The sequence below is a fragment of the Microtus oregoni genome, unplaced genomic scaffold (assembly GCF_018167655.1).
Source record: "Microtus oregoni isolate MIOR12 unplaced genomic scaffold, Mior012 000052F_002, whole genome shotgun sequence".
NCBI classification, from domain to species: domain Eukaryota; kingdom Metazoa; phylum Chordata; class Mammalia; order Rodentia; family Cricetidae; genus Microtus; species Microtus oregoni.
In genome coordinates this window covers 1,168,361-1,192,723 of record NW_024543814.1, presented here as the reverse complement: position 1 = coordinate 1,192,723, position 24,363 = coordinate 1,168,361, and the positions used below count along the sequence as shown (strand labels likewise).

At 40.6% G+C, this 24,363-nt stretch overlaps 1 protein-coding gene across 1 annotated transcript in view; it reads left to right on the top strand.

Annotated features, from left to right (window-relative positions):
- Adgrg4 (adhesion G protein-coupled receptor G4) overlaps positions 1–24,363 on the top strand; it is a gene marked incomplete at its 5' end in the record, with an annotated part of 92,395 nt that overhangs the window by 41,124 nt on the left and 26,908 nt on the right. The window contains 5 exons of the mRNA XM_041637257.1: positions 1,384–1,547; positions 3,554–3,686; positions 5,802–5,920; positions 13,281–13,497; positions 14,678–14,840. Of these exons, the coding sequence (XP_041493191.1) occupies positions 1,384–1,547; positions 3,554–3,686; positions 5,802–5,920; positions 13,281–13,497; positions 14,678–14,840 (796 nt within the window). The remainder of the gene's footprint in view (positions 1–1,383; positions 1,548–3,553; positions 3,687–5,801; positions 5,921–13,280; positions 13,498–14,677; positions 14,841–24,363) is intronic.

The window sequence follows — 24,363 nt, the reverse complement described above, 5'->3', positions numbered from 1 at the left end:
ACCTGGTAGCTATTTCATAGATGCTCCAGTTAGGTTTCCACATTCATGGGGCTAAGTTGTTTTCATCGGTCATAGCATAGCCTTAGCTGCCTCTTTGTATGGAGGAGGAAATGGGGTTCAAAGTAGCTATAACTTGGTGTTAGGGAAATAAAATGTTTATCATGGTCAGTAAGGTCAATGACATACTGAGAAAACAATGAGAACTCCATGGGAAACACTCCAGATAGTACACACTCATGGTCCAGATCCTCTTGGGACAATGGCTATTGCTTGTCTTTTGATACACACCATTAAGGACATAGAGTGAAAGAAGGGTCATGAAGAGATTGTTGATATGTCCAAAGTGCTGGATTGAGAGTCAACTACAAGTGAGGAGGAGAGGTTCAAACAGTGGAGTCCTCTTTATAGAGAACTCAGAGAAGAGATGGGCTCCAATCAGAAGTGATAGGGTGAGTGGAGTCTAATCCACCACTTCTAAGTCAGGGAAAGAATAGGAATTCTTTTGACTTGCCATATAGCGAAACTTGACCTAAAGGCCAGGGCATCTAATTTCCAACAATTGTTAGGAAGCTCAGTGAATATGTTCATCAAAAGCTATATACAAAAATAGAAATCAAAAAATTTAGGCAAGTTTTGAGTCTGAAATATTCTCCCCAGTAGAATACTAGATTAACCTAAAATATTTAAAGACCTTATTGTAGAGATTGAAGTCAAGGCCTGCTCTATTCTTTATTATCTTTTTGTGAATAAAAAGGCTTGGTAGATTTTGCAGGAAATGATATCTCCCTAAACCTCAGTTCTTTCATCTGTAGAATGGGAATCATGACATCACTATCTTGGAAGGTTTTTGTGAAAATTAAATGAATCAAAACATGTGAAGCAAGAACTCCTCAAAAGTTAGCTATCATTACCATCCTTATTAGTCTTTTATAGGGTTAAGCCTTCAGCAGAACACTTCCGTATCGACTAATTGGACATGTGCCTATTTGCCTTATTGCAGTAATGATGGATAAATTGAAGTGCCAGAACGATAAAAGGTTTTCTCTGAAATAATGACTCCTGAGTACTCTGCCTTCCCTCTTAATTATTACAAACTCCTAGAGAAATCTCCTGGCTAGGCAATTTCAACCTAATATAAATGTTGTACACCGTTCTTTTGAAAATAGGTTTTGAGTTGTCCTTTTTGGATGGATGCAAGAAAATTTATTAGAATACTTTCTTGTACTGTCTTGCATCATTTCTCAAGGCCTATCACTTAGTGGCTAAGCAATATTTAATATTCCTTGACTACCAATGAGGGCAGCTCTATAGAATCTCAGCAGCATCAGTCAACTTGCACTCTGGTGACCTGACTGTCGCGTTTCATTTTTGCCTTGTTTGTAGTTGTGCCTGTTGGGTCATTATAAAAGCCAATTCCTCTTTGGAACCAGAAGAACTGATCAGCAGAATCCAAATGAAGATATACGGGAACCTCACACATGCGAACTTCATACAAGATCAATTGACTCTGCTGGCAAAGTCTGACCATGTTGTAGTGGAAAAGCTAGGTAATTCTTTTGGCAGGGTATTTCAGTATGAATGCACTTTTCTTATTATAAAACTCATAATGAATATACTGTAAGGGTGCTAAGTTCAAAGGAAAGAAAAGGCCTATCTCTATCTATCTATCTATCTATCTATCTATCTATCTATCTATCTATCTATCTATCTATCTATCTCTCTATCTCTCTATCTCTCTATCTCTCTATCTCTCTATCTCTCTATCTCTCTATCTCTCTATCTCTCTATCTCTCTATCTCTCTATCTCTCTATCTCTCTATCTCTCTATCTCTCTATCATCTCTCTATCTCTCTATCTCTCTATCTCTCTATCTCTCTATCTCCCTATCTCCCTATCTCTCTATCTCTCTGTGTATGTATTTATGTATCTATATCTATCTATCTATCTATCTATCTATCTATCTATCTATCTATCTATCTATAGACAAGGTCTCCCTTTGTAGCCCGGGGTGGTTGGGAACTCACTATATAGCCCAAGTAAGCCTTTAACTCACCGAAACCCTCCTATCTCAGCCTCTGCCTCCTAAGGCTTATAGGTATGAGTCACTATGCCCAGCTGGGAAGTCATCTTTCCACATAAATTTATGCCCACATGTCCTGATGATTCTTTTACATTTAAGAGCTTATAAACGAATAACAGAGACTTTCCAAGGGACTTTTGGTCAGCTGTGACTATCAGCTGTGGCCCGTCTATGAGCAGTATGAGAGAATTGCCTCTCTGCTACAAAAACCTGGAAACATGGGAGGGCGGGGGGCTTCATCATTACACACAATACACGCCCTATAGATAATTGCTATTTTATTGACTGATTCAGCCAACCTATTCATCTTAGGAAATGATCTGAGCACTGTCCCAGATTTCCCTCATAGGCGTTTTCTTCTCTAATTAGGAAAGCTTCAGTGGTAAAAGGGAAAGGCTACCGGGCCACTCTACCTCCTCCTTTCCATTGCTGCCAGCTTTGTCCCTTTCCCCTAGTAGACGGCTGTAAAAACTTTGAGTTAACACAGATGCATTAGAACAGACTGTCCCTGAAAGCACGCTAATTAAATAGCAGAGGCTTGTGATTACACAAGGTTAGAGTGGGTTGAAGGCAGAGGAGAGTAGAGGTCACCGTCAGAGCCCACCGTGTAAATGGCACTAATCAGTGTGTACTGGAAGTGAGAAGGAGGTGTTTCTTTTCTTGTTCATAAAGAAGGTTGGACAGATCTGGCTGGGTCACTCTGCCACCATCTAAGAGAAAGTTTCTGGAGTTAGGAACATGGATGCAGTAGGCACTCTGTAAGGACTGGGGACTTTTACATAGACAGCCTAGACCACATCTGCCTTAACATGACAAAGCCTGAAAAGTAAGTGTGTGGCTCAGCAGCCTTCCATGACAGAGTTAGTCTTACCTTTCAGCACTGTTAGCAGAGACATAATGGCCTTGGGTGTATTGGTCATGGCAGGCATACTGATTTTAGTGAAACCAAACGGCCCTGAGACCATTGGGAAGGGGATGACTACCATAGGGAAGAGATGTCTGCGCTCAGCCTCCCGTGTTTACATAGCAGAACAATAACAGTGCATACTTTGAAAGAAAATCAGCAGACAGGGTCTCCAGATGTGTTATGTTAGTACCACTTTTCTGCTTTGATTTTTTTTCTCCAATGCATATCTAGCACTTTAAACATTAATTTCCAAATTGCATAATATGCATGTATGAAATTGTCAAAGAACTTTTGAAAATGGGAAAGAGCAACCCCCACCCCCATCAATGGGTCTAATGAGAAGGACTAAACTTGAGGTTGCACTGAAAAAAAAAAGGCTCATTTAAACAAAGGCTGACCTTAAAACTGGTTTCCATGAAGCTTAGTTTGTATGTCCTGATTGAAATGATCCTCTTGTATCTGCTGATGGTCACGTGCAGGGTAATAATGATGGGCCATAATGTATGTTCATCATACTTTTAAGTGGCTTTTGCCCTTGAAAATGGTGCATACATTTTTCTTTGTAGAGCCAGGAAAATGCGAAACAGATGAAACGCCTTTGAAATACAAAGGGACATATAAGTGGCCATTAACTGACCCTACGGAGACAGCCCAAGTAAGGTGCATTAAAAATGAGAATGGGAACGCCACAAGAATCTGGTATGTATCTGTGAAGTTCCAAATCCGAGTTTACATGCACCAAGGTCTGCTGCATTTGGGGGGTGTTTCTGTGTCCTTTTTTTCTAAGTCCCTCTCCTTCATCCCGACTGCCAATTCTTTTTCCTTCTCTCATCTTTCAGAGTCAAACATGCATGCCTAATACAAATTTCAAGAGGACAAAATAGAAAACTCCCCCACAATCCCACCACCTCAACATAGCCAGTTTTAGGCTGGCAAGCGTTTGTGTTGCCTCTGCCCCACCCCCAGCCCTCAAATCTGGCCCTTCTCTGTATGCCTTTAAGTTTTCTGTAGTGGTTACCATGGTTTACATACCAATAATATAATTTACCCTTTCATTCAATAGTTTATCAAACATTTCCATGCTTTGCATTTATCTTTTTAATGATCATTTCGAAGGCAGTCTCAGCTGCTCTCCCATTGATGGGCCATCATAATTTACCCCATCACTCTTCGATTGTTCGGTTTATCATTTCCCTTTTAAAATCATCAACCTTCTTTTCTTACTCTCCGATGTTAATGGCGTATGCCAAATAACTTAAATGGGCAAGAACAGAGGGGCAGCAGGTTTCAACCGAGGCTTAAAAGCATGGATAGAAAGCCACATCTCTGCCTGTATCATCCCCACTCCTGCTTCCATCTAACGAGTCAACAAAGCGAGCAGCTTTGGCAGCCATAGCCGGAGATCACATAGAGCAGTCCACTCCTTGGTACAAGCCCTTTGCTAGCTCTTGCCTACTATTAGAACTGTCTCCATGGTTTCTCCCAGGCTGCTACTCCCCACTGCCAGTTCACTATGCTGCCAGTATGATTTTCTGAAGTCTGCCTGCTACCACGGCAGACTTTTTGTTCAAGAATGAAGTCCGAATCTGTAGCATAGTCATCAAGACAGCAGGTTGCCTTTCCTGTCATTGCTTGGTTCCATCCTTTCACCATGTACTATAGCTGAAGAGATAATTTGATATTGTAGACATGACTACTACTTCTTTGTGTCTCTTTCTCTGACTGGTGGTAGCAGGGAGGCTCAGCTCACTTTAAATGTCGAAAGTTCTTAACTAGGTATGAGTGCTTTGTACTTGTAGTCATGTAACTCCAAGAGCCGAGACAGAATTGCTGTGAGTTTGAGATCAGCTAACACTCCTTAGAAAGTTCTAGAACAGCCTGGTTTACAGAGTAAGACCCTGTTTAAAACAAAAACAAACAATCCCCCAACAAAAAGCCCCACCCAAATCAAAACTCACCACTACCACAACAAACATACAAAGGAAGGAAGGAAGAACAAATGAAAGAAAATAAGTTCTTCTTGTGCGGTGTTTTGATAGACTCAGTTTTATTTATGCAACCCTTTCTCATATTTTGCACAAGTCAGAGTGTAAGATCACGCAGTTCCAAGCTCCTAGTGAGGTTCAAAACCCTGTCCTGTTTATCTAATGCCTCCTTAGAGTCTGGGGATGCTGAGTGAGTATATTGGCTTACTTGAACTGGCCTGAAGTAGATGAGGCATGGGTGAGGGTTGATAGCTCCTTAATCACTTGGAGACATGTACTATGTAGAGACAAGACTGTATTCCAACAGGATTTTTTTCTTAAAAGAGGCAAGAGAGGAAAGAGATGGAAAAGAGTCGTATCTAGAGGGGCAAAGCCTCTTCACTGATTTTTGGTGATCTGACTCTTGCCCTGACCCATTCCTAACTATTTGATTTCCATCTGTGTTATTTTATTTATTTATTTATTTATTAAAGATTTCTGTCTCTTCCCCACCACCGCCTCCCATTTCCCTGATTCATCTGTGTTATTTAAACACAAAAGCTGGGAATGGGCACAGGAAGCATGCCATGGAGGAGTCCTCCTCTTTTTGCTTTTATTTAGTTGATTAATTAGTTAGTAGTAATTATTCTTCATTTTGAGACAAGGTCTTACCCTGTATCCCAACCTGGTCTGGATCTCATGGTGATCCTATCAGCATCTCAAGTGTTGGCATTATAGACATGAGCCCCTGTACCCAGCTAGTACCATTTCTTTTAAGACTACTCTTTTCTAGCCCTTCAATGAGAAATCTGTTTCATGCCTCTTATTTCTCCGTTCCATTATTTTGTAGTTCCATCAACATCCAAACTGGCAAGTGTCAATGGGAAAAACCAAGATTTAAGCAATGCAAGCTGCTTCAAGAACTCCCTGATAAGATTATGGATCTTGCTAATATTACCATAAGCGATGGTAAGACAGTTTTGTGCATGCCAGAGAAATCATGGGACCTCCTTTAGTTGGCCTACTTGACCTGAAATAAGAGAGAGTATAGTCAGAACTTACTCTATGAGAATTTACCTTACAGAAGTTCCATTTTAGATACCATGTGCTTATTGGCGAAGGTGGCGGTAGGGTAGGAATTAGGGCTATCAGACTTCTCTCTTTTGTAGATTTTCAATTTATATTTTTAGTATTATTTTCCCTTTCTTTTCCATATTTAAAAACTTTTAAGAGGATGGCCTTGTGGCACATTTCTTTTTTTCTAATTTTTTTATTACTTTATAAATAATATCAATTAAAGTTTCTACTTCCTACCCTCCTCCCACTTCCCTCCCGCTCCTCCCCCTCCCCTCCCAGTCCTAAGAGAGGGCAGGGTATCCTGCCCTGTGGGAAGTCCAAGGCCCTCACCCCTCCATCCAGGCCTAGGAAGGTGTGCATCCAAACAGATCAGGATCCCAAAAAGCCAGTACCTGCAGTCGAGACAAATCCCAGTGCCATTATCATTGACTTCTCAGTCAGTCCTCATTGTCAGCCACATTCAGAGAGTCCGGTTTGATCCCATGTTTGTTCAGTCCCAGTCCAGCTGGATTTGGGTGGCACATTTCTTTTCTTTTGTTCTTTTTAAAAAAAGAAAACAAGTTATCTTTTTTTTTGTTTTACATAACAATCCCAGTTCCCACTCCCTTTCCTCCTTCCATTTCCTCCACCCCTCACCCCATCCACTCCTCAGAGAGGATAAGACACATTGCTTTGAGAAAAGGACCAAGCCCCCCCACACACATACACACTATATCTAGAATTCCAAAAAACCAGTACAAGCAGCAAGGATAAATCCTGGTGCCACGACCAGTGGCACCATAGTCTGCCCCAGCCATACAACTGTCACATTTAGAGTGTCCGCTTTGATCCTATGCTGGTTCCTTGCCTGTCTGACTGGAGTTGGTGAGCTCCCATTAGCTCAGGTAAACTGTCTCAGTGGGTGTTCCCACCATGGTCTTGACCTCGTTGCTCATATTCTCATTCCTCTCACGTTTTAACTGGACTTTGAGAGCTCAGTTCAGTGCTCTGCTGTGGGTCTCTGCCTCTGCTTCCATCAGTTGCTGGATGAAGGTTCTATGGTGACATTTAAGATATTCATCAGTCTGACTACAGGGCAAGGCTAAATTGGGCACCCTCTCCACTTAGGGTCGTAGCCGGGGTCATCCTTGTGGTATTTCTCTAGTGCTAGGTTCTTGCTTGCCCCATAATGGCTCCCTCAATCAAGTTATCTTCTTTCTTGCTCTCATTTCTGTCCTTTCCCCATCTCGACTATCCTGTTCCCTCAAGTTCTCCTCCCTGCTCCCCTTCTCCCCTCCTCCTTGTCTTCTGCCCTCAATACCCTGCATAGGCCCAAAGCTGTCCTTTATTAACCAATGGTGTTCACAGAATACATCACCTGTTTGAATATTTTTTTCTGGTTTTATTGGGTTTCTTTAGGAGATTTGTTTATTTCTTCCAATTTTTTGTATTTCTTTTCATCCATTTCTTTAAGGGATTTTTTCGGTTCCTCTTTAAAGGTCTCCATCCTCATAAAGTTACATTTAAAATAGTTTTCTTCTGCTTCTTCTGGTTAGACTGATCAAGTCTTCCTGTTGTATGACCACTGGGCTCTGGTGTTACCATGTTGCTTCTTAGGTTGTTGAATGAATTCTTGCACTGGCACCTACCCATCTCTTCCTCCAATTGGTGCCAGCAGTGTCTTTGCCTCTTAGTCCAATCCTTGAAGTTGTTGTCCATGTCGTTGGGAGCTGTTCTTGGTCTGCTCTGTACTGTCGCTGTCTGTGTCTCAGGGAGCTGCTGAGGTCTCTTTTGACCTGCTTTCTTGGTCCACTCTCTTGGTCTGATTTCTTGGTTTGTTCTCTGAGTAGTAGTCGCAGCCTGTGCTTCAGAGTTTATCTGAGCTTACAGGGGATAGATAGGAGGGTTTGGGGGTGTAATGGGACTTGTAGTGTACAGTCTCCAATTGATGGGATGGGGGTGTTGGAGCAGCCTACCTGCAGGAAGTTTGCCTGCTGGCTGGCCAAAGAAGCTGAGGCAGGTGGGGGAGGGGGCCCGGGGTTTTGCCTAAAGAGTGGTGTGACCCACTAGGTGGGTGATCACTCACTTCTTCATCCTCTCTGTCTAGTTGCAGCACAGGGTCAGAAGTTCAGTCCATTATCATCATGGCAGGGAGCATGTCAGCATTCAGGCAGACATGGTGCTGCAAAGGCAACCGGATTTTGGCTCAGCCCATTTCTAGAATCCTAGCACTTGGGAGGCTGAGACAAGAAGATCCTGGGCTCAAGGCCAGCCTTGGTCACATAGTGAAAGAATCTGTTTCAAAAACAAACTAAAACAGCAAGCACACACACACACACACACACACACACACACACACACACACACACACACACACACGACTCCTAATTCAGGGATTTATCAATTTCAAAGAAACAGAATGCTCCAATGGATATTACAAATGTCACAATATTTTGCAATTACAATATTCAATTTTATAAACAATTTGGGCAGTGTAAATTAGTGTTAAGCATAAATTCTGGAAAATGCTCTTTGTACTAGTTGTATCAATTTATAATCCAGTCTACAGGTTGTGGAAGTGCCTGGTTCAGAACACCTTCATGATCACAGTGATAATATATTAAAGTTATCAAGCTTTAGAGCCTTAGGTGATTTGATTAGCAAAATCTGATATCTCAAAGTAATGTTAAAACTTTTTCGTGGTGGTATGCACAGGTTCCCCCATTTAGCAAATACAGTCTTGTGGGTCATCTTATTCAGTAAGGTTTTCCTCAGTAACTCGGTTGTGCTACCAGCATTGTGAATTCTATGAAGGGGATTTGTAACAAAGACCCTTTCATTGCCCAAATTGCTGTACGTGTTAGCATAACCTCTATTTCCTTCTTCCCACAGTTCCTGACAGCCATCCATCCACTTTCTACCTGTGTGAATTTTGCTAATTGTAGGCATCTCAAAATGTTGGTAAAGTTTCTTCATATTGCAGCATGGGCCATTACCCCATTCTAAATAGTTGAATAATACTGTATTAAATTGACCTATATCACATTTTATGAGTCAGTTATCAGTGGATGGGCATTTGATTGATTGCATGTTGGGGTATTTTTTATAGACAGATTGTGAATATTTGTAGTACAAATGGCTAGTAGACATGTTTTCTTCTCTTAGGACATACTGAAGAGTACAATTCTGAAGTCATCTGGTAACTCTATACTTAGCCTTTGAAAGAACTGCAAAACTGTTTCCCACAGCTGCTGAGCCATTTTGCATCCCTGCTGACACCATTCGAAGGTTCCAATTTCCTCCTGTTGTTGTGAACACAAGCCCATCTTTTAGTTACAGCTGGTACCAGTGCCTTCTCTCCCCATCATGTATACATTTACTCTGGATTTTAGTAATTTATGTCTTTTCTCTTGATGTCCTGCTCAGTCTAAGGAAGAGAATTTGAATTTTTCATAAAATCTCTTTGTCTAGGAGAGAAACAGGTTAAGAACAATAGCTAGTCTTTTGAGATAGAGTTATGCTAGGTATAATCTGTACCCCAAAATATGATATTGCCCCAGCCTCCTAAGTGTGGGGATTCCAGTCATATACCACTATGCCCAGCAACCACCACAGCAACAGCAACGACAATCTAGAGCTCCTCTGTGTGCTTGCCACACACGCACAGTCCCCACTGTCACCAGACAGGTGGCTTTGTTAAAATGGATGGCTCTACCTTGACCCAGTTGACACTTTGTATTGGGGTTCACTCTTGACACCGCACAATACATATCTTAGTGAGGGTCTCTACAGCTGTGATAAAAACACCACAACCTAGGGCTGGAGAGACAGCTCAGTGGTTAAGAGCATTGCCTGCTCTGCCAAAGGTCCTGAGTTCAATTCTGAGCAACCACATGGTGGCTCACAACCATCTGTAATAAGGTCTGGTGCCCTCTTCTGGCCTATTGTATAAATAACAAATAAATAAATATTAAAACAAAACAAAACAAAAAAAACCAACAGAACACCAAAACCGAAAGCAACTTGGGGGAGGAAAGGGTTTATTTCAGCCTATAACTCTCAGGCCACGCTCCATCACTGAGAGAAGTCAGGGCAGGAATTGAACACAGGAACCAGGAGGCTGAAACTGAAGCAAAGGCCATGAGGAAATGATGCCTACAGGCTTACTCACTCTTCTTTCTTATACACACGGTACCACTTGCCCAGGGATGGCACTACTCACAGTGAACTGGGCCATCCCACACTTATCAGTAACTAAGAAAATGCCTGACAGACTTACTTGCAGGAAAGTGTGATGGAGGCATGTTCTCAATTGATCCCAAATGACACTAGCTTATATAAAATTGACATAAAATTAACCAGGAACTAACCAGGGCAGTGGATACTGGTAACTCTGAGTATAAATGGGCATGACATGTATTCATAGAATCACACTCCTCTAAGGCCTCCTTGTAGTGCATTTATGCATTCCACATTGCTTTCCCCCCTCTGGTCTCTGGCACTCAGTGGTCTTTTTATTATCTCCATGGTTGTCTTTCCCAGAATGTAGTGTAGTTGAAGTCATGCACTGTGTACCCATTTTAAGTTGACTTCTTGCTCTTAGCACTGTACACTTCCACTCCCCTTTGTCTTGTTATGGTCTGCAAACTCATTTCTTTTTACTAATGACTAGTATTCCATTGCCTGGATGTAGGACAGTTTATCTATGCTCCTACTTGGGGACATATGGTTTGCTTCTAAGTTTTTTTTTTCTTTCCCTACATCTTCTGCAGCATTTGTTGCTCTCAGTGTTTTGGATTTAGGCCATTCTAATAGCTGTATGTTATTACCTCATTGTTTCTTTAATTTGGAGCTTCCTAGTGACATATGGATTGAGTATCTTTTCATATGCTTATCTGTCATCTACATATCTCTTTTGGTGAAATATATGCTATACTCTGAATGTTTCTGCTACCACTCCACCCCCAGCCAAATGTTTATGTTGACATCCTAATCTCAGAGTGATTGGGGCATTTGAAATGTCATGAGTGCTGGTCTTTAGGAATAGAATTTGTGTTCCTCCAGAAGAGACCTGAGAAGCTTTGTTTTTCCTCTTCTACCACGTAAGGTTACAGTGAGAAAGGAGCTTCTTTGAACTAGGAAGTAGGGCCTGAAAATATAGGAAATCTCTTTTCCTCATAGAATTTCAATTTCTACATAGCTTTGTAGATATGCCTGGCTGTACTACCATATTGGGTCTCTGCCTCAATGTAGGCATCAGTGTAGGCATAAGCACAATAGCACCTTACAGAAGGACCAAAGGATTGACCAGAAGGCAGAGGACTGTTTTGGCTTGTCTTCCTCTACCACTAATTTTGTTGATTTCTTAGCTTCTTTTCCAAGTTTTATGCTACGTGTGTGTGTGTGTGTGTGTGTGTGTGTGTGTGTGTGTGTGTGTACACAACTTGAAGGAGTTGGTTCTTTGCTTTCACCATGTGAATCCTAGGGATCCGACTCAGGTGGTCAGGCTGAGCAGCAAGTGCCTTTACCAGCTGAGTCATCTCCCAAGCCACCGACTTCCCTGTTTCTGAATGAATCATAAGATAGATATTAACAGGGACAAAATATCAATTTAGAATCAATTTCCTTCCTTTCTATCTCCTCGGACAAAACACTGACATTGCTTGTGAACTTATTTCTGCCTAAGCCATGGGTAAGTTGGGGTAATGGGCAGCAACTTGAGAAGGCCTTCCTTAGAATTGCCAAACTTCCGTTGATGAGCTCAGACTTGCTCATGAAATAAAAAGAAAAAAGGAAGAAAACTTGAAAAAAAGAAAATGTCCTGGGAATAAAATTGTGTGGAGCTTGAGGTAGGGAAGAGAAGGAGGAGGAGGAGGAGGAGGAGGAGGAGGAGGAGGAGGAGGAGGAGGAGGAGGAGGAGGAGGAGGAGGAGGAGGAGGAGAGGAAGTGAATTTTGCATTCAAATTGTTTGTTTTCTTTTCCCAAACAGAGCTGCTTATTCAGAGCTGTATTAAATTTGCCATGAGTGCTCTTGCGTGCGCTATCTCTCTTTCTCCTGAATCTTTCTCAATAGATCAATTCTTCTTCAATTTTCCCCTGCATATTTTGGTTGCTGGGTTTTAAGTTAGGAAGACGTAACCAGGAAGATGAGCTTTATGTGGATTATAGTGAAGTAATATCTAGTTTGCATTGTATTTGTTTAATAGTTTTCTTCACTTTAAAAGGGTGGTTGATGACTCAAGGAAAGAATGATTTAAACAAGCATTTATGAGGCAACTAACGATTATCTGAACACTGATTGGACATTTGATTTGGTGCTGTAAATATCATTGGCAATTTTCTTAATTTTAACTTAATTAGGATAATGGTAAGACAAAAGTTGTTTAATTTTAAAGATATGTATTAAAATGTTTGTGAGGGAAGCAATAGGATATGTAGATGGGGCAAAGGTAGATGAGAGAGGATATAAATTCTTTTCTTTTCTTTTTTCTCTTTGGTGTTTCAAGACAGGGTTTCTCTGTGAAGGTTTGAAGCCTGTCCTGGAACTCACTCTGTAGACCAGGCTGGCCTTGAACTCACATAGATCCACCCTACCCCTGCCTCCTGAGTGCTGGGATTAAAGGTGTGCACTACCACCAGCCGCCATAGAGAGGATGTAAATTAAGATTAGCCTTCCACTGACATGTGTTGAAGCTGGCTGTTTCATAAAGTACATGGCGATTCATTAGACTATTCTCTTGCTTTCTGAATATGCTTGAAAATTTCCATAATAAAAAGTGAAGAAAAAAGTGGGCGAGCTAATAGCTATTGTTCTTCCTCCTTAGAAAATCTAAATTAATTGCTTCTTATCATGTGGTCCATATTTTCTTTCTACCTGTGGATTATCTGTTCTTGACAGGGAATAGTAATCACTACTCTTGATTATGAAAACTTAGACTCAATGTTTGCTGATATTTGAATATAGGTGGGATCTTAACTTGAGCCAACACTCAAAAGTTTTAATTAGCATCAACCTTCAAGATAATTCTTCAGTGACAAAAAGATTCCCCTAGCACAATTGAAATCAGAGTTAATGAAGACAAAACTGGCTTTCATTCTTCCCGGGACTATGTCTATTGGAGAACTTGAGATTCAGTAGCTTCCTTTGGTGAACTTTGCCCACTTGATGTGTGTTCCAGTCACTGCCTTTTCTCTTTAAAGGGGAGGAGGCCATGTAGCATAGCCCAACACTAAGGGCGGAAGTGAAGGTTTCCATTTTGTCCCCCCCTCCCAGAGAATGCAGACGATGTCGCAGAGCACATTTTAAATCTGGTGGACAAATCTACAGCTCTGGATGAAGAAGAGACAAAGATTATTGTTTCTAAAGTAACTGATATTTCCAACTGTGATGATATAAGTGCCAACCTAACCCAGATGATACTCCAAATCATCAGCACAGTGACAGAGAAGCAAAGCGATTCAGCTTCCAACCTCCCTCCAGTAAGCAATAAGTAAGTCCGAATGCTTGGCTCAGAGACACGGCTTCATGAAACTTAGACGTTAGTGTATTACTTCCTCAGCAACCAGGCAGTTATGCATTGATAGGGTCCAGTGCAGTGGATAGAACCATTTGAATATGAACAAACTCTCAGTGATGATGACTCTTCAGATAAATTCTTATCCAAGTCCCAGTCTGAAATCCTTCTGACTGTTGCACATGTCTACAAAATGCATCCAACCATGGAACCCTGAAAAATGGAGAAATGGTTCTGGTTGATACTTTCTACCTCAGTCAATAACCAACTCTTTGTTTTCCCCTTGAGAGGTTGACTTATGAGTGTCTTATTTTTATTTATTCATTTCATTTTATTTATTCTTTGAAAACTTTCTATATCTACCCAATATAGTTTCATATCTCTCTCTCTCTCTCTCTCTCTCTCTCTCTCTCTCTCTCTCTCTCTCTCTCTCTCTCTCTCTCTCTCTCTCTCTCTCGTATTTATCTCACTACTCTTTCCAACTCCTCCTAGTGATCTTTCCCCACCTTATAGGCGGTGTTAATTGGACACAAGAGGCTATTCATAACAACATTAAAGAAGACATCAACTTTTATATGAAGCACTATCTATATATACACCCTTAAACCTCTTAAAATATTCTAGTAGAGTCAATGAATCCAACCATTTCTCCCTCCTTCAGTTCTACTCTCAGTTCCCTCCCCTGTGCCCTGTGCATCTGCTCAAACCTTCTATTCCAGACCTCTGCTTCCGCTGCTGCCCCTCTGTGCCACGTTTTCTATATAGCAGTCACTGTTGTGTTTCACTGTGCACATAAGATCATACATTGCTTTTCAAACCACTTGGTGGCATTCCTTTATAGGTCAAATAAAATCTGAACTTCTAAGGCAAATGAGACCATGAGAGATCTGACTTCAGCAATAAGATACATGCTATTACTACCTCTGACTTTGCTTGCAAGGGGACCTAAGCTCTAGGAGGTCATTTTGTTCACCCCTACAGAAGTTAGAGGCACTGAGATACAGACTTCCATCTGCTGGGCTCCAAAGTCAGGGCTCTTACTAAACAGTATCAAGATGACAATGAAGTGACCAAGTGAAGCTTTGCAGCGAGACATCGTGGGAGGATGAGTTTTATTAAGGCAGAAAGAGTGCTGTTTGCCTGTGATTCCTTTCAGGATCCTGAGTATAATTGAGCGTGCTGGTCACAAGATAGAGTTTGTGGGGAGAACGGCAAATCTCACTGTGGCCAGACTGGCTTTGGCTGTGTTACGGGTGGACCACATGTTTGAAGGTATGGCCTTCAGCATCCATGCCTCTGAAGAAGTCACAACCCCCCAGGTGAGTGCAACTCAGGAAACTGAGAGCCAGGCAACCAAATGTATGCTCTTCCAGATCTTCACCCATGAAGGTCTTAGGAAAACCAAAGTGCATCCTTGGAAACTATTAACCTGAATGGGAATATGAGAAAACATCGAGATCCCAGGGAAGACTTGTGTATAACCAGTGGTAGGTTAACATCTTAGTTGTACTGGTGTCTGTGTGGTGTGCAATGATGTTACAGTTGGCTCTGTCACTTAAAATCATTCCAAATATTAGTTGACTGTTGACTATCATGCAAGGGAGAACTTATTGGGTGTTGGATGTTACACTACTGAGTATTGTTGGAGCATATAAGGTAACAGGAAAGTCAAAGAATGTGCCCAAGGAAAGATAGCCTAACAGTTAAGCTGGAACTTGGACCTATGTTTGGCTGGATTTAAAGTCTGGGTTGAAGTTAGATAACAGAAGCAAATGACAAATGTTTCTTATGATGTGGATGTTAGTTACCCTGAATCATCATGCTGTATCCCATAGCTAAATGCAACCATGGCATACCAATTATAAAAATTCTCAGCCCATTCCTCCATCCAGCAGCACTTCAGCCTCTGGCGGGTCGCATGCTACTCCAGAGCAACCTGAGGGACCGGATTTTATTTTTACACTTTAAAATTATAAATTTATGTATGGGAAAACATACAAATCCTAAGCCCATGGTCTCTGAGTTTAGCTAAGGCATATGCACACCTAACCCCACACGCCCTCAAGAGCAGACTATTGCTATTGCTCCTGAAAGACCCCTACTTTCCTCCAGGGCCACCACCATCAGGACATTTTCCTGGCATTATTTGTTTCTGCTCTAGATCTTTATAACTCCAAAATGAATCATGTGGTATATACGTGATTCTCTTCTTTCATATATATTACTTTGTTTTGAAATTAATCATTTTGTTTTCCATATTAATCACTCAAAATTAGTCATTTTGTTTTTACTGATGAATTTATTGTTGAATAATATTTCATTGAATAAATATATTGTGTACATTTTCATTTATTCTACTGTTTCTGTATATTAGGCTGTCTCCAGTTTGCAGGTACTACAAATAGTGTGCTCTTGTGAACATTTGCATGAAAGTCTTTGTGTGGACTTGTTTTCATGTGTCTTGGACAAATACTTAGAAATTGAGGAGCTGGCTCATAGGGTATATATACTTATACAAACTCCCATGTTCTTTTCTGCTGTGGCTAATGATGGGCAAGAAGCTTTCATTTTCATCTTGATTGCTCACATAACTTCTTTGTTGACTTAGCTGTCAAAGTCTTTTGTTTGTATTTTAATTGGCTTGTTGTTCTTTACAACTTTCCTGTCATTTTCTCAGTGGTGTCTTTTCATAGGCACACATTTAGAACTTTTTCTAAAATCTAATTTGCAGTTCTTGCAGTTCTTTTACCTTACTAGTAACTATATATGATTTGTCCGGAAAAAAAAATGGCAGGGGGTCCATCATGAAATCATTCTCTTATGTGTTTTTTTTTTTAAAAACTCTTTGGTTTTTAACTTTTATGCTTAAGAGGAAGCATCTCCATGAGCTAATTTTCTTACAAGGTATGAGATCACTTTCTTACAAATGAATATTTAGTTTTGCAAATAACACTGCTTATTAGGGACTTTCCCCTTCCCATTGATGTTCTTTGTTACATTTAACAAAAGAAAATCAAGTGATAATACATTTCAAACAAACAGTTGGGGAAAGGATCTCATAAAACCTCACCCCTAAATGATGAGCTGCAAGCAGTTAATGGCTGCTAAGAGAAGAAGAATCAGTCTTCTCCAGGAACAAACTTCTAACAGGTGATCCAGTCTCAAGCCCTGAACACACAAATATACTAAATGAACTTAGCAGGTTGTATTCATAAATGTATATACATCTACATCTTTTCTCCGTGTGTGTGTGTGTAACAATATTTTTTTTCACTTATTTATTTCATTTTTTATAAAAGGAAAACAAACTATCTGTTTTCATTTTACACACCAATTCCAGTTCCCACTCCCTCCCCTCCTCCCATTCCCTCCACCTTTCTCCCACCCCACCCCCATCCACTCCTCAGAGAGGGTAAGGCACATTGCTTTGAGGAAGATTCAAGGCCCTCCCTACTATATCTAGGCTGAGCAAGGTATCCATCCAGAAAGAATGGGTTCTGAAAACCCAGTACAAGCAGCAGTGACAAATTCTGGTGCCACCACCAGTGAGTGGCCCCACAGTCTTCTCTAGCCAAACAACTGTCATCCACATTCAGAGGGTCTAGCTTGGTCCTATACTGGTTCCTTTCTTGTCTGGCTGGAGTTGGTGAGCTCCCATTAGCTCAGGTAAACTGTTTTAGTAGGTGTTCCCTTCATGGTCTTGACCTCTTTGCTCATATTCTCACTCCTCCCACTTTGGGTGCTCAGCCCAGTGCTCTGCTTCGGATCTTTGTCCCTGTCTCCATCAGTTGCTGGATGAAGGTTCTATGGTGACATTTAAGATAGTCATCAATCTGATTACAGGACAAGACCAGTTCGGCCACTCTCTCCACTATTGCTTAGGATTGTAGCTGGGGTCATCCTTGTGGATTCCTGGGAATTTCTCTAGTGCCAGGTTTCTTACTAGCCCTGTAAAGCAAAGGATAATGAGCCTACAGTCCATGACCTTAGAGAAGCTAAGCAATAAGGTGAACCCCAAGAGAAACATATACAGATTCCCCCTGGGAAGGGGAAAATAGACAAGATCTGACAAAATTGGGAGCATGGGGGTGGGGGGAGAAGGGCGGGCAGAAGGGAGAGGAAGAGGGAAGAAGAGGAGGTGGGAAGGAAGAAGGGGAGGTGGGAGGAGAACTTGAGGGAACTGGATAGTCGAGATGGGGAAGGACAGAGACAAAGAACAAACAATAATGATTTAAGAATAAGAGGTTATGAATATGAATTTGATAAGGAGTGAAGGGGACATAGGAAGAACTGGAGGAAGAAGAGGGAGGGAGATATGATATACAGTGCTCATACGTGAAATTCTAAAAAAAAAATAAAAAAGTTGGGAAATAAGCCCGTTTCTAGGCTTTCTATGTTGTTACATTTGTTTATTTGTTTTTTTTATAAATCCTTGTGTTATTGCTACACTGTATTGGTACCTATACTGGTGTGTGTGTGTGTGTGTGTGTGTGTGTGTGTGTGTGTGAGTGTGTGTGCATGGTGTGTGAGTGTGGTATGGTTTGTATGTGCTCGTGTGTGTATATGTTCACCTGTACATACATGTGCACGGGCTAGAGGAGGCTGTCAGGCATCTTGATCTGTCATTAAGACCGGGTCTCTCACTGAACCTGAAGCTTGATTTTAAGGCTACATCCTCTTGGCTATTTTCTTATTCCCCTGGTACCTGCAGTGTGAAAGTCAGATAGTATGAGCCCTTCATTTTTTTTTAAGTTTGTTACTCTAAGCCTTTTCTAAACCTACATGAATTTTTACATCTACCTGAAAATCTATGCAAAAAAATTATATTGTGACTGGAATTGAAACTACTGATCAATTTTAGAGAAATTTAGTCCTTAACCATATTGAGTCTTTTAACCCATGGACATTTGCTTAGTTTTCTAGTTTGTCTCCGCAGTGTTTCATAGTTTTCATGTGAAGAGCTGATATGGTTGTTAATCAACATATTTTGCAGTGCTGGGGATCTAATCACTATAGCCTTGCGCATAGTAGACAGATGCTCTACCATGGCGCTCCAGCCCCTGACCTCAAGATTTTAAATGAAGTCTTGCTTTATAGGTCAGGCTGACCTTGAACTCACTATGTGTTCCAGGTTGGCTTCAAGCTCACAGTCCTCTTATCTCTGACTCCCAGTTGCTGGTATTTTAATAGACTTGTGCCACCACACCTGGCTGTGTTTTGAGTTTATTCTTGAATATCTTTTTTCTATGCTGTTGTTGCAAATGGAATATTTTAAAATTACAATTATTTTATGCTAATATGCCAAATGCAATTGATTAAATGTAAAATATAGAGTATGAGTTGACTCATTTGTCCTAATCTTAAACTCCAAAGTGCAAAATATTTTACATTTTGGGATTTTGAGCATTTCTAATTTCAGGGTTTTGGATTAGGAATTGTGCAAGCAGTAAGTAGAATCTATGTAAATATTTCATCCAAAACCTGCAAAATCTGAGACACTTCTGGTCCTATTATTTTGGACAAATGATATTTAACCTTTGTACATCATTTATGTATCATGTACATTTGTAAGATTAGTTTGCTAGTTTTAGATATTTTGTAGATTTTTCACACAACAGTTTTGTGTTTTGCTTAGTGATATTTCTCTTTTTGAGTGTGAATGTGTGTGTGTGTGTGTGTGTGTGTGTGTGTGTGTAAACAGATTCCAGAGGAGAAAATGGGGTGTCCGACTCTGTCACTTCCTACCCTGCTACCTTGAGACAGCTCTCACTGAGCCTGAACCTAATATGGTGGCCACAGCAATCCCCACTCCTCTTAGTGCAGGGCTGCAGGTGCACACATTATGCTTGACTTGCTACTCTGTTGTCACGCTAGTGTAACAAGCATTCACACTTCTCCAGATGTTTTCCTACCTCTCACTTTATTCCTTTTATTAGCCTTTTCAGTTTTTTAGTTTTTAGTGTGAGTGTATTTGTGTTTGTAGGTGCACTTGCCTGTGCATGTATGTGTGGAAGCCAGAGATCAGCATTGGGGAAACAACTTCTTCTTCTTCTTCTTCTTCTTCTTCTTCTTCTTCTTCTTCTTCTTCTTCTTCTTCTTCTTCTTCTTCTTCTTCTTCTTCTTCTTCTTCTTCTTCTTCTTCTTCTTCTTCTTCTTCTTCTTCTTCTTCTTCTTCTTCTCCTTCTCCTTCTCCTTCTCCTTCTCCTTCTCCTTCTCCTTCTCCTTCTCCTTCTCCTTCTCCTTCTCCTTCTCCTTCTCCTTCTCCTTCTCCTTCTCCTTCTCCTTCTCCTTCTCCTTCTCCTTCTCCTTCTCCTTCTCCTTCTCCTTCTCCTTCTCCTTCTCCTTCTCCTTCTCCTTCTCCTTCTCCTTCTCCTTCTCCTTCTCCTTCTCCTTCTCCTTCTCCTTCTCCTTCTCCTTCCTTCTCCTTCTCCTTCTCCTTCTCCTTCTCCTTCTCCTTCTCCTTCTCCTTCTCCTTCTCCTTCTCCTTCTCCTTCTCCTTCTCCTTCTCCTTCTCCTTCTCCTTCTCCTTCTCCTCCTCCTCCTCCTCCTCCTCCTCCTCCTCCTCCTCCTCCTCCTCCTCCTCCTCCTCCTCCTCCTCCTCCTCCTCCTCCTCCTCCTCCTCCTCCTCCTCCTCCTCCTCCTCCTCCTTCTTCTCTCTCTCTCTCTCTCTCTCTCTCTCTCTCTCTCTCTCTCTCTCTCTCAGACAGAATCTCTTGCTGAGCCTGATCTCATTGCTTTGGCTAATGACTAGTTAGTGAAAGTCCACAGTCTTCCTGTCTTTGCTCCTCAGTACTGGGGTTACCAACATGTAATATACTGTCCAGACTTTTACCTGGATCCTGGGGATACAAATCAGGTCCTCATACCTGCACACCATGCACCTTATGAGCAAAGAGATTTTCCCCCAGCCTTTATTAGCCTCATTTTGATGTCTACTATTTCTAATAGGATGTTAAAGGGATATGGTTGTAGTGGGTGTCTTGTCTTATCCTTGATATGAAATGGAAAGTCTTCATTATTCTACTGTTGCTGTCAGGCTAGCCATGGTCCTGATTTTCAGACCCCTACATTTTTACTTTGTTTGAGGATGTTATGACTCTCTCTTTTCTTTTCTTGAACTGGAATTTTATTCTGTTGCCCAGGCTGATCTTGAGTTCCTGAGCTCAAGACATCCTCCCAAGTACCTGAGACTAGGCACACACATCTGCACTCATCTAGAGTTACCAATTTGCTGAAAATTTGTTATGAGTTTTGTTAAATGATATTTTGGATCTCTTGAAATAATAATTTTCTTTCATTTTTAAAATTTTATTTTTTTTTAAAAAACTATCTTTTCTCATTTTATATACCAATTCTAGTATCCACTCCCTCTTCTCCTCCCACTGCCCCTACCATCCTCCAGCCCATCCCCATCTACTTCTCAGAGCCAGTAAGGCTTCCCATGGGGAGTCAACAAAGTCTAGCATATTGCTTTGGGGCAGGAAAAACTTGTCTTTTGATCCTGGGTAATTGGGTGCAGGTTTTGGGTCCATGAAAAAAGGTGTGCATTTTATAGTTCTTAGGTATATTATAGCATAAGTATTAATAAGGTAAAGGTGGTTGATAATATTTGAATCATCTTTGTGTTTACTAATCTTTTTCTTAGTTAATTTCTAGTTGAGAGGACTATTAAAATCTCCAATTTTGTAAAACTATTTTCCCTTTAATTCTTTTAAATTTTGTCATATTTATTTCATATACATTTATGTTGTGGGGTTTTCCTAATACAATCCTTAATCATAATTTATTTATCATTATAAGATACCTCTATCTCTGATGTGTTTCTTTGAGGCAAGGTTTCTCTGTGTAGCCAGGATTGGCTTTGGATTATCTATATGGCCCTGGCTGGACTGCAACCAATGAGCCAGCATTCTCTACTTCCTGCTTGCTAGGATTATATGTGTGTGCCACCATGTCTGCCAGTCTCATCTTCCTCACAGCTTTCTTAGGATGCATATGTGTGAGCAGAAGCATGTGTGTGCCCTCTATTTTCTTTATATTTAAAGTATAATACTTGTAGACATCGTATAGTTTGGTTTGAACTTTTTTTTTAATCAATCCTGGAGATTTCTACCTTTTATGTGTATACTCCTTTGATGGAAGAGGGTCATCTCTCTATGTGTTACTTTCATTGGTTAATAAAGAAACTGCCTTGGCCCTTTGATAGGACAGAAAATTAGGTAGGTGGAGCAGACAGAACAGAATGCTGGGAGGAAGAAGGCAGTGAGGCAGACGCGATAAAGCTCCGGCCCAAGATGGATGTAGGTTAGAATCTTTCCGGTAAGCCACCACCTCGTGGTGCTACACACATTAATAGAAATGGGTTAATCAAGATGTGAGAGTTAGCCAGTAAGAGGCTAGAGCTAATGGGCCAGGCAGCGTTTAAAAGAATACAATTTGTGTGTTGTTATTTCAGCTGTAAAGCTAACCATGCCAGAGCCGGGCTTGCCTCATCACTAAACTCCTTAAATGTTAAAAAAATTATTGACATGATTAAACTTTAAACTTAAAGCTATAATTTTAGCCGAGTGGTAATGGCACAAGCCTTTAATTCCAGCACTCAGGAGGCAGAGGTAGATGGATCTCTGAGTTTGAAGCCAACCTGGTCTACAAAGTAGCAAGTGCTAGGACAGGCTCCAAAAGTATGCAGAGAAACCTGTCTCAACCCCCCCCCAAAAAAACCCCAAAACAAACAAACAAAAAACCCCACCAACCCCCAAATCCTGTAATTTTATGTTATTTTCTATATGCTGGACTCTTATTCTGCTATTCTTCCTTTTTGTTATATTTATTTTAAAATATTTATTATATTTCATTTTAATTTTCTTTTGGCTTTTCTGAGACAGGGTACTTCATTTTAATTTTTATTAGTATTTGTTTTTCATATTATCCTAAGTCAGCAAATAGTTTTACAAAATAGTTGATTTCGGGGGCTGGAGAGATGGCTCAGTGGTTAAGAGCACTGACTGCTCTTCCAGAGGACCCGGGTTCAATTCCCAGCACCCACATGGCAGCTCACAACTGTCTGAAGATCAGTTCCAGGGGATCTGACACTTCACACCAATGCACATAAAATAAAGTTAAATAAACCATAAACATAATAAAAAGAAAAAAAAAAGATCAAGAGACCAGATCTAATGTAAGATACAAGAGTCTTATTTAAAAAAAAAAAAGAAAAAAAAAAACAAAATAGTTGATTTCATTATGACATTTCATGCAGTGGCTTTTGATCAAATCCACACCAATCCTCCTCTTTTGTTATGTGGCTTCCCCTCTTCTATTGATTCTTCATTCCTTCGGATGCTCTCCTTTATACTTCCATGTCTTTTTAAAGTTAATAGATCCCGCAAAATGGGCACATGCAATATTTTTATCTGAATCTGACTTATTTCACTTACCATGACAATCTCCAGTTAGACTCATTTCCCTGTGGTATATTTTATTCTTTCGCATGGATGAATTAATATTTTATTGGGCACATAAATCACAATTTTAGTCCACCATTTATATGTCAATGGTCAACTCGGCTGATTCAGTATCCTTGTTATTATGAATAGTTTCACAATAAAAATGGGTGTACAGATGTCTGTCATACATGTGACTTTGATTCTTTTGTGCATATACTCAGATGTGATATCGGTAGATACAATGACTATGCTACTTTGGTTTCTGATCGAACTTCCATAATGATTTCCATAGTAGATGAACAATGTCATGTTTCTACCAGTAGCATTTGTCCTTTCTAGCACAATGTCTTAGTTAGGGTTTCTATTGCTGTGGTTGAACACCATGACCTAAAGCAAATTGAGGAGAAATGGGTTTATTTGGTTTACATGTCCACATTGTTGTTCATCACTGAAGGAAGTCAGGACAGGAACTCAAACAGGGCAAGAACCTGGAGGCAGGAGCTGATGCTGAGGCCATGGAGGGGACCTGCTTACTGCTTTGCTTCCGTGAGTTGCTCAGTCTGCTTTCTTATAGAATCCAGTACTACCAGCCCAGAGATGGCACCAACCACAGTGGGCTGGGCCCTCCCCCATTGATCATTAATTGAGATAATGCCCTACAGGCATACCTACAGCCTAATCTTATGCAAACACTTTCTTCATTGAGGTCCCCTCCTCTTAGGTGACATTAGTTTGTGCCAAGTTGACATAAAACTATCCAAACACACAATTTTCTTAATGCTTGCTCTAGATATTGAAATATACAACTTAATATTTCCATAGTCTCCTTAGAGTTAATATTGACTGCTTCACAAAAATGTAGGAATTTAAAACCATAAATACTTAAACTCTCTGTTCTCTATTCTCTAATTTTCATATGTTGGTTATTTTTTTTAAACCAAGGAATTTTATGATTATCTATCTATCTATCTATCTATCTATCTATCTATCTATCTATCTATCTATCTGAGATTTTTGAGATCTGGTCTCAATATCTAGCCCTGGATGCCTGGAACTGGCCTAAGCTGGGCTCGAACTAATAGAATCTACCTGCCTCTGCCTCCTAAGTTCTGAGGTTAAGGACATCTGCCATGATGCTAAAGGAGTTGAGAGAAAGGGTTTTCCCCCATTAGTCAGGTACTTACTGAGTTGGTTATTTGCTGTCCTATTCTGAAGAGCAGACTTCCATCCAGCATCGTATGCCTTTAGCATCACAAGTATCATTTAGCCTATCTCGTAGTCCAGGCAGGTGTTGTGATGATTTGCCTTAGTTTTAACTTTCTGAAAACATCTTCCCTTGATTTGTTGAAGGATGTTTGATCCCTCCCCCCATCATGTTTTGAAAATCTCTCCCTCT